Below are 16,717 nucleotides of genomic sequence, written 5' to 3' on the forward strand. Positions count from 1 at the left end.
AACTCGATGAATTGGTCTGATCAATTTCCTATTTGATGTTCTATTCATTGTGTAATTAGTTTTTTATTTTTTGTTCTGTAACTTCGGGAATTCCCTTTCAGGTGTCCCTTCTGATTCTTTTATAATATTTGCCATTTCAAAAAAAAAATCATGTGGAAAATAACGGGATTTCAGTGTCACATATCATTCTTACTATGAATGATGTGCCAATATTTCATTATGATAATATTTTTGAGAAATTTTCTTGAACTATTCAAGTATCATATTTCAAAGAAGCACAAGATTACAAAAGCATCTGACCACTAGGGCAAGTGAAAATAGAACACCTGGATATGGTCTTCACCAAGTATGGTCTTTCTGACATCAAGGCACCTGTGGATATATACAAAAGAAATATCCACCACATCAAGCAATCATGAACCAACGATAACATTCATATTAGAGAAAAACATCAATGGCACTTGAATCAAAGGACTGATTTACCGTTCCAGAAGATCCTGTGCTTCCCTTAAATTGCCAACAGATTGGAGAGTCAAGGCCAGGCCTTCAGCTGCAATTACAGTGTCTAGTGAATCCCATCCCTAAGGGAAACACAAAATATTGGTGTGGTATACATTGGTAAAAAAATATGCAACTGAGAAATATGGAAATGAGTTTGTGATTACATGATGCCATCGCAACAAAACGCATTTAATGTAAGCCTTCATGGCTAGACCGCTCAACACAAACACCTCAAGGCTCTCATAAAAGCCCAAAAAAAGTCAATCAAGGATACTGTAGTCATATGCACCTCATCCATTTGTGCACATTTATCACTAGGATTAGAAACAAGCAAATCATCCTTCACAGCGAGATGTAAGAAGTTTATTTTATCCTTCTAATAAATGCTCTCAAAAGGGCTAAAAGATGATAGTTGTTGAACACCTCATGTATATGAGCATATACAAGCTAATGATATGGTGGCTGTTGAGAGCACTAAATGGTGCTACTATACAAGTGGAAGAGATTTCCCATTGCAACAGTCATACCTAGGTGCACCTTCTGAAGTTAACATATGCTCATTGGCTTTATAAGACGTACATGTTGCACATATAGAGACACAACCAAAACCCACATATAAAAAAATAAACTATGGATGGTTATTATTATTTCAAAAGAGTTTACTGAATATTAATTGAATTTAAAGAATGAGTTTGTGTTGGTTTTACGTAGGATAAATCAATAGAATATGAATAGCTTTTACGTTTAGTTATTTCCAGCCCAGCACCCAATACAGCTGGCGTACACTCATAGTGCTAAAGCAAGCCAAAATGTTTTCAAGATGATATTTTCTCAATTACCACTGGAAAAATGTCACATCTGTTTGGTGTTGCCTTTCAAGATGCTAGCAACTTCTACTTACAAGCAATCTAAGCCATGAGTACTTTTCTCAGGGATTGAGACAAAAGGTCGAAAATGAGCAGAAGGTTCCTTAGGTGGCTTCAGAGAGTGTCTGTAGTCCTAGAAGGATGATATGTGTTCATAAAGTTTGAAAGGTTAGTAACTTAGATCCCAATAGGTAAAAATGGAGTTATGTAGCAGCTAGAAAATATGAGGAAATCCATTGCAGAACAGGGGACAACATAAAGACCACGCGTTAAAAGGGTGATGAATTACATTTTCTAGTTTTCCTGATAGTCTAAAATTCAATAACACGTAAAAATTGGATCAGGTTTTGTCTTCGAAAGTAGTGCTCCAGAATGTAATGAAGTGTTATCAGTCAATTTATCCAACATATCTGACTACATCATAGCATCACCAAAGAAGCACAAATAAATTATGCACGGAGGATTCAGATAACGAAAAACAAATATATCCAATTGTAGAAATGTAAACCTTGGAAAGCTCCAGAACGTGCAGAATCTTTCTTTGCAAATTCTCAGCCTCTGGAAGTCTATTGGAATTCAGTAAGATCTACAAGAGAGAAAAATTGGAGCTTGATTCTCAGTCCTTGTCAGTATATCAACGGCAGAAAATGAAATTCAATTATCAAGCATAATATGTTCAAACAAACACATATAGGGAAATCCAAAACATTGACTTGGTAAACTTATAGCTTGCTATAGTATAAAACAAAGACCAAAATCAGGAATCCGAAAAAGAATAACAACCAGAGGTTGCTAGAATCATGACTTCGAGTTTAAGCCTCACAATCCTGTCTCAAACAAGCAAAACTAAGTCTGAATTTACTGTCGCAAGAATACTGTGGAACTAAGTAACACCTTAAGATAGCTGTAAATTACCTAATGAAGTCAAGATGAGACATGTGCTATGAGATTAGCACAAAAAGGCCTATCAATCAAAAAAAAAAAAAATCAATTGCCTGAGTACTTTTTGTGAATTTAACCTAGCTGTAGAAGTGTGTCAAATGCACTTTGAAAAATCCTTTTTTCACATGATTTGGCGCTTCCAAAACAGTTCAAAAGCAACAAATTTGCGAAATTGAGAAGTAAATCCACAAATAAATTCATCAGAATACACAAGAAAAATGTTACAAAGAGATTAAATAAACCAAATTGATCCTATATGATCAAAAGTCACCGAGTGCTCCAATTCTCTCCAAATCATGAGCCGCCAAGAAAGACTTGCAAATAGATAAATAAATGTCGCATAGAATTGCCTCATACTTTGCCAAGAGTTGAGAGTTCTGAGATCCCGGATTGCATGACCACCATCTCTCTCACATTTCCATACCAACACCGTTTGCAGTGTATCTAGATCAGTGTTTAAAAAACACGGATGCGGCGCAGAACGTGGCCGAAGAAAATCCTAGTCGACTCGTCACACGCGGTCGAATACTCAGTTGATGTGGTTGAGTACTCGGTTGACGCGGTCATAATTCAAGAGAGCCAAAGGAGTTTTTATTGACTATGTAGGGCAAAACGTGGAACGCGGATACGGCGCAACGCAGAACGCGGCCAAGTTAAAAGGGGGTCGACTCCCCGAGTCGACGCGGATGTTGGAGAGTTTTAAAACTATGATCTAGATTATTCATCACCAACGTCGATATTTGCTACCCAAAAAAATAGAATGGCAAATTTGCAGGTAAGGATTTAAAGCAACCTGGAGTAGAGCATCTCCATTCCAAGATTCTCGTGGACATCCAAATATTTCCACCGCAGAATCCCAATCTTGCTCCAACAGTGCCCCTGCTGTTAGAGGGACCTAGGTATTTAATACGAATTTCCCTGCCTCGTCGTACATAATTACAACTAGACCTGATAAGCTAGAGCCCTCAATATTTACGCCACAGACAGAACTCTTGTTGGGGATAATGCACTGACCTGTTTTTTCTTCTGCGAAACTGATAGGAAATTAACCATCCCCAACTTCCGTTTCTAACACTTCTCTCAGAACAATTGTGTCACTCACAAATTGAAGATGTGACACAATTGGCTGTCCCTAGACACTTGAATCCCCTTTATAATTCTTTCCTATGCAACATCAGTTTGAGGAGAGCCTTGATAGGAAAATATGCATATATTTTTCCCTTTCTATATTCTATACATGTCTGTCTCATTTTAGATTCTGTTCTTTTAATCCAACGGGCATCTTGGTTATCACATATTAGGGGCCGAAGATAAGTCTTTATGATTAGTGATCGTATATGTGATGGCTCATTGAACTCTAATAGCACTCAAATCTCAAATCTGTTTGGACCTTCTAACATGTAGGTTTGATCTAAGCTTTTTTCCCCGTCTCTAGTTGTATCGGTTAGTTCTAAACTGACTGCTTCTTTTGTTTATTGCTGTTCTAGAGCTTTATTTGGGTAAAGTAAATCAATATACTGAGACTTGTATGAGCCTCGAGTCTCATGCACGCTTTAAAATACAGTACAACTGACAGCAAACTTGACTAATGTTGGCATTTAAAGGTCAATACTAAAACCATCAATAACATGGGCAAGAAAGTGTGAAACAGGACAATTAAAAAGTGTATTTACCTGACAAAGATACCTCATTCTCCGTATGCATGTCAATGATTCCCCCAAGCCACCTTCCTAATAGGCTCCCACAGAACATAAGCAATCAGGAAAATAATATGCAGGAAGGTAGCAACTATAACTTTGCAGATACACTCAGAATTACATGTATTAATAGCACGTGAAAGGACCTCTAATATCCTGATAGAATCCTGAATAAGAGCCTCAGCATCCTTCTCTTTTCCTTGAAGATTGAGCACCTAGAAAAGAACATTCAAGCCCCTTTGAAATATGAAACAACTATGTGTTTAAAGGAAACACAGGATAAGCTAAAAGGGATCCAATTCAATGTAAGAAACAAGTAAGAAAATATCCCCAGAACTTCTGCTCAACTGTCTTTTTCTGGAAAAGTGACATGTCACATGTGAGCCTTTTTTTGTTAATGGTGAAGCGCAAAAATGAACCAGAAACAGTCAAGAAAACAACATGGAATACATAAGAAAATCATACAAAGAACATACAAAAGATGGATGCCGAAGAAATTGAGGAGTGTTGGAGGAAAAAAGTGATCATGGAGACTTGAGTGAAAGGAGGCACCTAGTGCCCACGGTAACCATTGATCCCATTGAATGAAGAAAAAATATCTGAAGTACATATTAGCTACTTGATATTTATTTACATTTTATAGATAATAAGGATACAAGCCGACCCCAACTAGTTTGGGACAAAGGCTTAGTTGAGTTGAGTTGAGTTGAGTTGAGTTGAGTTAAGACAATAAGGATACAAAGAATCAAAGAACTGACTACTGACAAAATGGCGTTGAAGAAAATGCCAAGTTTCTACATTGGATAGAAGGACCCCATGATCTGCCATTTGCACAGTATCCCAGAGTAAAGCGGGATACATGTTGTGAATGCACCTATAATTAAAAGAGTTACCTAAAAAAAATTAAAGGTAAAAAGAATTACCTAAAATGTTCAAAATATATAAATAGAAACACAACCCTAACCCAACTTTGCATCCGGCCAAGGATTTCCAGGAAATTCTCCATGCATCTTTTAAAAGATAATGGGCAAAACAGAGAAATAAACATTAGGGCTGCACAAAAAACCGCTCAAACCGATAAACCGAACCGGACCGGACCTTTCGGTTCGGTTTGGTTCGGTTTTTTGGCCCCTCGGTTCGGTTACAGTTTCTAAATTCACAAAACCGATCCCATCAGTTCGGTTTACGGTTCAAAGAATTTTGATCCGAAAAATCCAAACCGAACCGGCAATTGTTACAAACGTAAAAAACCACGCTGGAGGTATAAGCTTAAAGGTCGTTTTTTATTTCTTATTGGTCCATGAAAGTGGGCCCAAGGGGGGAAGAAAAATAAGAAAAGTAAAGTTGAAACCCTAGCTCTCTTTCAAGTTTTATTTTTCAACGCAAGTCTCCCTTCTCTGTTTGTCTCCGCCAACCCTAGCTCTCTGCCTCTCTTTGTTTCCATTTCCATTTTTATTTTTTGCCCAAATCAACCACCATCACTCCATCAGACACCATTCATTTCTGCCCTTGATTTCCATCTTCATTCTTTAGTTCTTCACCAAACATCATATCCACCATTTTCGCCCATTTCCAGTGACCTAAACCATTTTTTTTTGAACCATAAACCCCTCAGCCAATTGAACGAAGAAGATGGAGGCTTGACTCGCATCTCAAAGCGCCCAACGTCGATCCTTTGGCTCCGGTGATTCCCAAGTATCAGAGAAAAGAGCGAAAGAGGTAATAAAGCATTTAATGTGTTGTAGAATTTCTGCGGAAAAGTCGATGATTCTCTTCTTTTTCAGCTCCTTAAAAAACCAGTGATTCTTCTTTTCCAGACTAGAAGAAAATATATTTTTTTTTCTGATTCAATAAGTTATATTGACTAGGGTTTTTCCATTCAAAATAAAAGCTTAGGTTTTTCCATTAAAAAAAGCTAGGGTTTTTCCATTAAAAAAAGCCCGAGTTTTTCCATTTTAGGGTTTTTTCATTCAAAGAAAAAATCGAGGGTTTTCCCATTCGAAGGAATCCGAAGCTTCAAAGGAAATGAAAAATTCAGATGTTGGACTTTTTTTTTTGAGACGGTAGAAAAGGAATATATTAAGAACCGAGATAGTTCACAGCAAAGTACATAAAAGAAGAAAGAGAAAATACAAAATCAAGGAGGGAGATAGTCAAATCGCTCCAAACTAGACCTAAATACGCCACTCCGCGCTAGGGAATCAGCCTCTGAATTAGCTGATCTCCTTACATGCCTAACGGATATAGACGAGAGAGAAACTAAATCATCTAATTCCTCAAAGAGAGATAAAAAGCGCCACGGAGGAGAGGCTGCACCCTGAAGCCATAGAATAACATTAGAAGAGTCCCCTTCCACTATCACCTTATCTATCACAGCCATATCCAAAGATTTAATCCCGCAATGAACAGCTCTCACTTCCGCTTCATTTGAATCCGCCACTCCAATGGGGCCCGAGAAAGCCCAGAGAACATCCCCCTTTGAATTTCTACATAGACCCCCAATCCCTGCGTCACCAGGATTACCAAGAGAGGAGCCATCGAAGTTTAACTTTATCATTCCCTCAGGAGGAGGGATCCAGGGTTGTAATATTTTAACTTTACTAATCCCCTCCTTGCAAATAGTCTCCCAACCTTCCCAAAGATCATACGCAGATACGAAATGAAACATAGAAAGGCTTCTAGCCCAAAATATCACCTCGGAAATGATACTGATAAAAATCCTATAAGACGATTTTGCCACACCTTCAAAAACTCGGGAGTTTCTTTCCTTCCAAATGAACAACCAAGAAGCCACCATACACATCTTCCATAGCGTCTTACCCTTTCTTTTCCAGGGGCACCAATCCCAGCTTTTAATGAAATCAGAGATGGTGTTTGAGAGAACCCAAGATACCCCAAAGCGAGATAGAATATAACCCCATATTTCTCGGGCAAATTTACAGTGAATGAAAAGATGATCAATCGATTCACCATCTGAAGAACATAAAGGACAATGGTTGACGATAATCATCCCTCTCTTCCGCAGGAAGTCTATTGTTTGAATTCGACCACAACATACAGCCCAAGCGAAAAATGAGATCCTCGGCGGGCAATGAGACTTCCATATCGACGCAAAAGGAGCCTCCGCTTCGCAATACACCAACTGATGATAGAAAGATTTAACAGAGAAAAGTCCGGATGTACACTGAAACCAAACACGGGAATCACTCCCACTCCTTTTGATGTAACACCCTTCTATCAAGGCCATTAGTTCAAGAACAGAATTCAACTCCCGATCAAAAAAATTTCGTCTGAACTGTGGCTGCCAAACCACTCCTGAGTTCAGCCTTTCAAAAAAATCCGCCACCCATCCTATCTTTTGAGTAGACACTAGATACAGATCAGGGAACATTTCCTTGAGAGGAACTGCTGAGCACCACGGATCTGACCAGAATCGGATTCTATCCCCTACATAGACTTTAAATCGAATACCTTTGGAGAAAGGAACCTCAACCTTCAAAATGTCCCGCCAAACAGTGACACCTTTGAACTTATAGTTATCCGCAGAGCACCAATTTCCTTCCCTCACCCCATATTTGCTTCCTACTACTCTTACCCATAAAGCAGACGGTTCTGACCCAAACCTCCACAGCCATTTACCCAATAGAGCCATATTAAAGCCTCTTATTCTCCGAATCCCTAACCCTCCATTTTTCAAAGGGAGGCATACAGAACTCCATTTAACCAAGGGAATTCCACCAGAGGAAAGAGAGCCCCCCCACAAAAACCTTCTTTGGATCTGTTCAATTCTTAGGGCGACACTCACTGGGCATTTGAACAAGGAAAGAAAATAAATGGGGATGCATGATAGAACTGCTTTGATAAGAACTAAGCGCCCACCTTTAGAAATGAGATTACGCTTCCAGGAGTCGAGACGCCTCTCAACTCTGTGAATGATGGGGTTCCAGAATAGTTTATTCGGTCTTCCCACCCCCAAAGGAAGGCCGAGATAAGATGCGGGCAAAGGCTTCAAAGAGCACCCCAGAATCCTAGCAAAAACTGAAGCTTTGGAAGAAGAAACATTTAAAACATATAACCCAGATTTCGAGAAGTTAGTTCTTTGGCCTGTAACCATCTCATAACACCTTAAGATGGCTTTAAGATTCAATACCTGAGAGATCACTGGGGCACAGAATAGCAGCGTATCATCTGCAAATTGAAGAAGCGAAACCTCCACTTTATTAGACCCAATTAAAAAGCCTTCGAAAAGACTTAACTCACTACCTTTCCTCAAAAGCCGGCTAAGAGACTCCACAACAATCACAAAGAGAAAGGGGGAGAGAGGATCCCCTTGCCTTAACCCCCTAGATGATTTGAAAAAGCCTTTGGAAGAACCATTAATGAGGACAGAAAACCAAGCTGAGGATACACAGGCTCTAATCCAGCCTCTCCACCGAGATCCAAAACCCATTTTTCCAAGACTATAGTCCAGAGACTCCCACTCGACCCGATCATAAGGCTTTTCCATATCAAGTTTGCACAAGACTCCTCCTTGACCACTACGCCTGTATGCGTCAATAGCTTCGTTTGCAATGAGTGAACAATCCAAAATTTGACGCTTATTAACAAAAGCGCTTTGACTATCTGATATTATGGAGGGAAGAACTAATTTGAGACGATCCGCCAAAACTTTGGCCAATACTTTATATAAACAACCGACTAAGCTAATCGGACGAAAATCCGCCACCTTTGAAGCCCCTTCTATCTTGGGAATGAGGGTAATGAAGGTTGCCCCAGTGCCTTTATCTAGAGCAGTCCCGTCAAAAAATTCTTGAAAAAAGCTCATCATATCCGATTTAACAAAATCCCAACAAACTTGGAAGAAAGCCAAACAGAATCCGTCCGGGCCAGGAGCTTTATCTTTCGCCAAGGAAAATAAACATTTCTTTACTTCTTCTTCAGTAAAAGGAACTTCCAAAGATGCAGCTTCCCCCAAACATAAGCTGTCAAACTGCACCTCTTGCGGGATAGGGCGGAGGATACCATCAGAAGAATACAGATCCTTGAAGAATCTGAGAATTTCTGCTGTAATCACCTCTTTGTTAGAAACTCTTTCCCTCTCCACAATCAAAGATTCAATTCTATTCTTTCTCCTATGAACACTAGCCATTGCGTGGAAATAGGCAGTGTTTTTGTCACCCTCCACGATCCACTTAACTCTAGATTTTTGACGCCAGGTTATTTCTTCCTGAAGCAGCAAACGATTATGCTCGATACTAACCCTGCCCATCTCCTCCCTCTCTTTTTCCGAATCAAGACCACACTCCCCCAGTGCATTTAATTCCACCATTCTATTCTCCAGCCACCGCTTTCGCCCGTGATCACATAGCTTTCTCTCCTTAACCCACTCCTTCAAGTTTGCCTTAACAACTCTCAGTTTGTTTCCAATAACTTTGTCAGCCGGGCCTGCCATCTTACAAGAAGACCACCAGCCCCCTAACCTCTCCACCATCTGGGGAAATTCCAACCAAGCAATTTCAAACCTAAAAGGAGATGGACCCCATGATTCCATTCGAGGATCTAAAAGAATTGGACAATGATCCGACACCAAATGAGGAAGCGCTTTCTGAGAAACCTCGGGAACGAGTTCTAACCATTTCCCAGAAATCAAGAATCTGTCCAGTCTACTTCTACACTGCCCTCTGGCCCAAGAGAAAGAAGCACCACTCAAGGGAAGATCAACTAACTCATTATCTGCTATAAAATCGGAGAATACCTTCATGTTATTAGTGATTCTAGTACACCCCAACCTCTCCCCTACTGCCTGGATTTCATTGAAATCACCCCCAATGCACCATGGGTGAGAGCAACATTCTCTAACCTTTACCAATTCTTCCCAAAAAAGACCTTTTTCGGTAGATGTGAATGGACCATAGACTCCAGAGAAGAGCCAATCAGACTTATCCACTTTCTTTTGGAGAGAAACTGAAATGGAAAAGTCTCCATACCACACCTCCTGACTAGACCAAGAGATGCTATCCCATGCTAACAGTAAACCTCCCAATGCCCCTTTAGAAGCTAAAAAAACAAAATCCCACTCCTTATTAAAACCCAGCCTTTTGAAATCTAAACGACTAAGGGAGATCACTTTAGTTTCCTGAATGCAGACTACCTCTGGCTTCCAGACTTTTAGCAGTTCTTTAACCTGAGATCTTTTCTCCTGGGATCCCAAACCATTAATATTCCAAGATAGAATCTTCATAATATCACTTAAATAGAAGGCATCTTCCCCAATCGAGCATCTGAATTTCTACCTTTCTTCGAGAGAGAAAGCTCTTCCCACTAGAACCCGATTCATAATTAATGTTCGACTTTAAGCGAAGTAATTCCCTTTTCAATCGACTCGAACTGAAAACTGTAGACCCGTTAGAGACAGGAATTCTACCTTCATCCCTTTGTTCTGCTACCTGAATTGCATCTCGGTACTGATCCTCAGGGCCCGCATAGACCAAACCCAATTTCTTACTAATGGTCAAGGTGTGGTCAACCATATACTCAACCAGATCGTTTCGAATATTCATCACAGGGATCATCCCACAATTCTCTTCAAAGTATGAGGGTATTCTCACCAGAGAAGATGAGTCGAAACTCCAACGGAAGCTTGGGTTGAATTCAAAGTTGGCTCCTGAAGCAGAAAACTTAACTAAGAATCGAAAAGGAGACTCCCTTTGAAGGCTAAAAAAACGATTCCCCAAGCCACTCATCCCACTGAGGTCAAGCAAAAAAATCTTCCGTCCACGGATCCAAGGTAGACAATATTCTTTCTTAGAAATCAAAGAACCGATTTCCTCTGCATCTCCTTGTTCAGTCAAAACTTCTTTCCAGTCCCCTTTCACCAAATTTGCACCATTTAACCCTTCAGCATCCTCAAAAACCTTCTCCTTTGCCCGGTCCTGTTCAAAAACCAAGCGGGCACTGATCCCGCACGCAAGTATCTTATCGCGATAGCTTACCTGAGAGTGAGAGTAGCTGCATAAGGACGCAGAGAGGAATCCATGGTTAACACTTCCTGAGATTTCGAGAATGGGGAATTGTCCAGGAGAACAACCTAACAATTTCCACTCAAAATAGAAAGGGATAGACTTGTTAAAAAGCCCCTCAGAACTTAATGGGAAGGGAGGCTGACAGCCTGGGCCCATATCGACTTCCGAGTCAGCCCAGCACGAAGGCCCAAGGGAAAAGGCTGGAAGAGAGAAATTTGATTGAAGTGCTTTTGGCCCACTCGCTTGATCTCCACACGATAAAGGGGGCTTGTTTATCAAAACGTCAGAGCTGGAGGCATTGGGAAAAACCAAAGAAGAGATGTTGGACTTTCAAACCTAGACTCTGTTCTTTTCTTTCCATTTCGGCAGATTTTTCTTGATTGGTTGTTCTTCTTCGATGATGCTTAATTCAATGGCATGGGCTTTTTTATCTTTATTTAGAACATGATTTGGCTTGGTTAAAAACAGATTATTTTGTTCGATTCTAGGATCTGATCTTGCATTTTCTCAAGCACGGCCTTCTTTATGAAAATTTGATTTCAAAATCCCAATCAGCTATAGTGGTTATCTCCTTGCAAAGCCATCAAAGGGTGATTTCACTGTCTCTTGTGTTTTAATTCTAGATTACTTTCTCAGTTTTCTTTTGGACCAAACAGACTTTGTATATTTTTATCCCACCAGGTACCTTTATTCTTCACCTCTCTTTTTCTTCTTTTTTTTCAACTAGGGTTCACTGCTTCTTTTATTTTCAATTTTTTTTATCTTGAGCTGATTTAATTGGATGTGATCATAGCATAAATGGGATTTGCTTGCCAATTTCACGGCTGATTAGTTGTTACATTCCTAATTGCCCATGTTTTTCTAGTCAATTTTCTTGAATTCATTTGTTACTCATCACCTTCATCAAAACCTCATTCCCTAACAACATCTTTGGGAATTCTTCATTTTCTTATTAGATGTCAAGCATGGAAGATACCTCCGGCTCTAATCCAACTGTCGAGCTGAGCCTCGATGCTGCACAAGAAACCTATGCATCAAAGTCAAAGGTGAAAAAAAAGCCTTACAAATCTGATGTGTGGGATCATTACACTAAAATTGCAAAAGTGGAAAGAGCAAAGTCTTCTAAGGACAAGGAAAGTGCAATTATTGTCGTGTTGAATATGTACATAGTAGTGCTAATGGGACTAGTACAATGCGCGCACACTTACAAAAATGTGAGAAGTATCCTTACAATAATGACAAGAGACAAAAGCTTTTATCCTGGCAATCAGTGACACAAAAAGAAGGAGATAATAGTCTTGTCTCTTGGAAATTTGACCAAGATGTATGTAGGGATGCACTTGCGAAGATGATAATAGTAGATGAGTTGCCCTTTAAATTTGTAGAGCATGAAGGTTTTAGGTATTTTTGTAGTGTTTTGCAACCCAGGTTCAAGTTGATCTCTCGTTTGACTGTAGCTAGAGATTGCTTAGCTTTGTATGCTGTGGAGAAGAAAAAATTAAAGGGTTTGTTGTCTAATGAAAGAATTTGCCTCACTACGGATACATGGACCTCTTTGCAAAACATGTCTTACATGTGTCTCACCGCTCACTTTATTGATAAAAATTGGAAGCTTCATAAGAGAATAATCAATTTTTGTCTAATTGCTAGTCACAAAGGTGATGCCATTAGAGGGGCAATAGAGTCGTGCATGCTTGATTGGGGTATTGAAAAATTGTGCACAATAACTGTAGATAATGCTAGTTCCAACGATACGGCTATTGCATCTTTGAGAAGAAGAATTGTTAAGACAAATGCTAGTTCACAAAATTGTTTGATGTTGGATGGTGATTTTTTGCACGTGAGGTGTTGTGCACACATATTGAATTTAATTGTGAAGGATGGTTTAAATGAGGCGAAGATGTCAATCAATAATATTCGTGGGGCAGTTAGGTATATTAGGAGTTCTCCTGCTAGAAGCCAAAGATTTAAGGAATGTGTGGAGAAGGAGAAAATCACATGTAAGAGTCTTCTTTGCCTAGACATTCAAACAAGAAGGAACTCAACATACCTAATGTTAGATGCTGCATTGAAATTCCAAAAAGCGTTTGAACGGATGAAAGAGGAAGATTCATCATACTTGATTGATTTGAAGGATGCGGTTCCTACTGAATTTGATTGGGATAATGCTCGATTATTGCATAGATTTTGTCTGGAACTTTGTATGTGACTTCTAATATATATTTTCATGAAGTGTGTGCAATTGAAAAAATTCTATTTGATTGGTCAAAAAATGTAGACCCATCCTTGAAATTAATGGCAATGAAGATGAAGGAGAAGTTCGATAAATATTGGGGAGATATAGAAAAAGTCAACATAATGTTGTTGGTTGAGGTAGGCGGTAATGTTGGATCCTCGCTACAAATTAGAGTATGTGACATTTTGTTATTCAAGACTTTATAGTTCTGAAAAGGTTAATTTACTTGAAAAGAGAGTGAGGAACACATTGCATCGTCTTTTTGAGTATTACCAAAGGGTGGACTCACTCTCATCATCTTCAAGTAGCACACCAAAAGTAGCAAGTGACATGGATGTTGATCAACCAAGTGTTGAGGGATGTGAGCAAGCAAAGTTAGATTTCATGTCGGATTTTAGAAAGAAATTGAGACAAGACAAGGGTTTGGAATGCAAGACGGAATTAGATAGATATTTGGAGGAAGATGTTGAGGGGGGTCGACATTTGAAATATTATAATGGTGGAAGTTAAATTGTTCTAGGTTTCATGTTCTCTCACTCATTGCAAGTGATGTTCTAGCTATTCATGTTTCTACCGTTGCCTCGGAGTCAGCTTTTAGTACAGAAGGTCGAGTACTTGATAAATTTCGTAGTTCTCTAACTCCTAAGTTAGTAGAATGCTTGATTTGTACACAGGATTGGTTGCGAGCTTCACCAATTCCTATAGATATTGAAGAGAACTTACATGACTTAGAAGATTTTGAGTCAGGTATTTTTTTTCTTTGTTTTCTTTTTTAACTTCTTCTTGGCAATTTTAATTAATTCCAATTTGTGTAGATGTCGATTCTAATACATATATAATTATTTTTCTTTTTTGTAGGCATAGCTACGGATTTTGAAGCTTTTGATCTTGACTCATGAATAACATAACTCTTGAGTTACTTGATTCATGGTAACAAATTATTTTCTTGTAAGATTAGAGGAAAAGGGGTGCAAGATTTGATTCATGATAAATAATTAATTGAGTTACTTACTCTTAATCTCTTATGTTTATTTTTCAGAAAATACCTATGGATATTGGATTTGAGGAGAAAGGATGCAAGTTGATGGCTGGATGGCTGGATTGAGTTACTTTATTTCTGTTGATGACTTGATTTGGAATTTTGGATAATGGATGTGTTCTAAAATGGATTGGGCAATGGTCTTGGATTTAGTTATTTATAACTGTTTTAATTGTCATCTCATGGACTGAAGAGAGTTGAACTATAATTGTTTTAATGTAACTGTTCCATCATTAAGATCTTTTTAGTTTTTATGGTTTACTATCTGATTTTATCATATTGCCGTGTTATAATTACATAGAGTTTTACTATCAGATTATGCATGTACCCATAATGTATCCTTGTGACTTGTGACTTGTGAGCCTAGGTGATCTTCCCATTCAAAACATGATTTTCAGTTGAATCTATTGTCAGTCACTTGGCTTCTGCCTTACGCAAGTAAATCATCAATAGCTTGGTTTTATCTGTTGTGGTGGATAATAAATATTCTTATTGTCTAATTCTATCTGTTGTTGAATTGCTTTTTATCTAACGAGAAATCTTGATTGATGGTTTGCAGAAAGTTGACACCACTCTACATTGCATCTATGGGAGTATATGTCTTTAGAACAGATTATGCCTGGACAAGCTGCATTTTTACAATTATTAAAGTATGGTTCTGCTGATATCAATATCATTTCCATTTTTCTAATTGAAAACAATTGACTTTTTTCAATCCAGATATTTATGTGTATATCTCAATGAAATCAATCCAGATACTCCTTTTCTCACTGGTATTTCACATTTCATCTAAGGCATGAGAAAACTTTTCATATAATGCCATTAACTTGTATTTAGTTCCATGATTCTTTGGGGCAAGGTTGGATTTCCTTCTGGAATACAGGGCTGACTTTTTTCAAACTCCTGAATGTTTTAGTTTTTATGCAGCCTCCAAAATTTCAGTTTTATGACCCAATGACACCTTTCTTTACGTCTCCTCGATTCTTGCCACTGAGCAAAGTAGAAAAATGCAGGGTATGCTGCTGATATATTTGGGGCAAGTTTGTTGCCTCCATTTCATTTTTTACACTCATGATGTTTGGTCAAATCATGCAGATTCAAAATACAATAGTCTCCCTGGTTAACTAGTTACCGCTCAAATACGGATAAACCATGAACCGAACCAAACCGAACCGGTCAATAACGGTTTGGTTAAGTTCGGTTAGACTACCTATTGGTTCGGTTACGGTTTGGGAAAAAACCAAACCGAACCGGACCGAACCATGTGCAGCCCTAATAAACATCCTCAGCTAAACAAAGTCCTGGACTGAACGAATCTAACAAATCCAGCACAAACAAATGTTATTTGAAGAGCCTGATTAAGTGGAGTCCTACGGCATAATCTTTTAAAGTTAAGAAATGAGAAAAGAAATAGAAACCCTCAAGTGGAGTCTCTCCATGAACAAAAAGGAGCTTAAAAGGCTATGTTACTTTGGCATGGAAAAAATACTTCTGGAGTGGCTCAATATGCACATATTACAAATGAATATTAACAACTTGCACAGACTTACAGAAAAATGAATACATTGTTCATATGCATTATAACATTAAAAAGAATTACTAAGTAATGCTCTATTGTATATCCATCCAACCACTACATAACAGAGCAACTTTAAATCCACATCTGACACTGAGACACATATCCATGTCCTAGTAACATAGCATGACATATCCTACATGGTTACGAACATGGTAAGAAAAATGGTGGTGGTGGTGAGATTCAAGGGAGAACAAACTAGTAAAGGCATGCCAAATGAAAAACCTGTATCCGTTCCATTGATTATTACCACAGAATCCATGGACCCATCATATAGACTCAGGTAAAAAGTCGTTGAAGTGAAAAAATAAATTCTGGAAAGCATTTCATACAGACTTTGAGGGGATTATGGGCTTCTTTCTGTTTTATCATTTCCAGTGCCTTTATATAAGAAGCATAATGGAAGTAATAAATAGTGCACTCTACTATATATATAATACGGTGTGATAAGGTCTGGAATATTTATAACATTTTGCACATAATAATCCAAACAAATAGCAGAAACATATAGTATGTGAATAACGAACAATTGCATAATGGAGAACAAACTTCAATTTGTAGTGCATCATACTTCTTGTGTGTGTGTGTGGTGTTGTTGTTGTAGTTTGGGGGGGGCGGGGGGGAGAGAGTGGCGGCGCTTACTAACTTTATGTAATAAAAGGGATTTTGCAATACACTTAAAAGGGATTTTGCAAGTCATTGGGGAGGCCGTGGCCACGCCCAGGCTATATGTGCCCTCCGCCCCTGTATGTAATAGACTATATTGCATCATATGTAAAAAGATTGCCATAAATTACAATGCCATAATACCACGTAATACAATACAATACAATGTTCT

General features: G+C 38.6%; 1 protein-coding gene across 2 annotated transcripts in view; it reads right to left on the reverse strand.

The window, feature by feature from the left end:
- LOC143877715 (Tetratricopeptide repeat (TPR)-like superfamily protein) overlaps positions 1–16,717 on the reverse strand; it is a 32,488-nt gene that overhangs the window by 7,008 nt on the left and 8,763 nt on the right. For both annotated transcript variants that reach the window (XM_077379915.1, XM_077379914.1), the window contains exons 9-13: positions 4,153–4,221; positions 3,983–4,039; positions 1,876–1,953; positions 484–581; positions 327–372 (exon numbers count right to left, since the gene is read on the reverse strand). In XM_077379915.1, the coding sequence (XP_077236030.1) occupies positions 327–372; positions 484–581; positions 1,876–1,953; positions 3,983–4,039; positions 4,153–4,221 (348 nt within the window). The remainder of the gene's footprint in view (positions 1–326; positions 373–483; positions 582–1,875; positions 1,954–3,982; positions 4,040–4,152; positions 4,222–16,717) is intronic.

Source organism: Tasmannia lanceolata, unplaced genomic scaffold, assembly GCF_043159265.1.
Source record: "Tasmannia lanceolata isolate RefF3 unplaced genomic scaffold, GAP_Taslan_0.1 ptg000005l, whole genome shotgun sequence".
In the NCBI taxonomy this organism is placed as follows: Eukaryota; Viridiplantae; Streptophyta; class Magnoliopsida; order Canellales; family Winteraceae; genus Tasmannia; species Tasmannia lanceolata.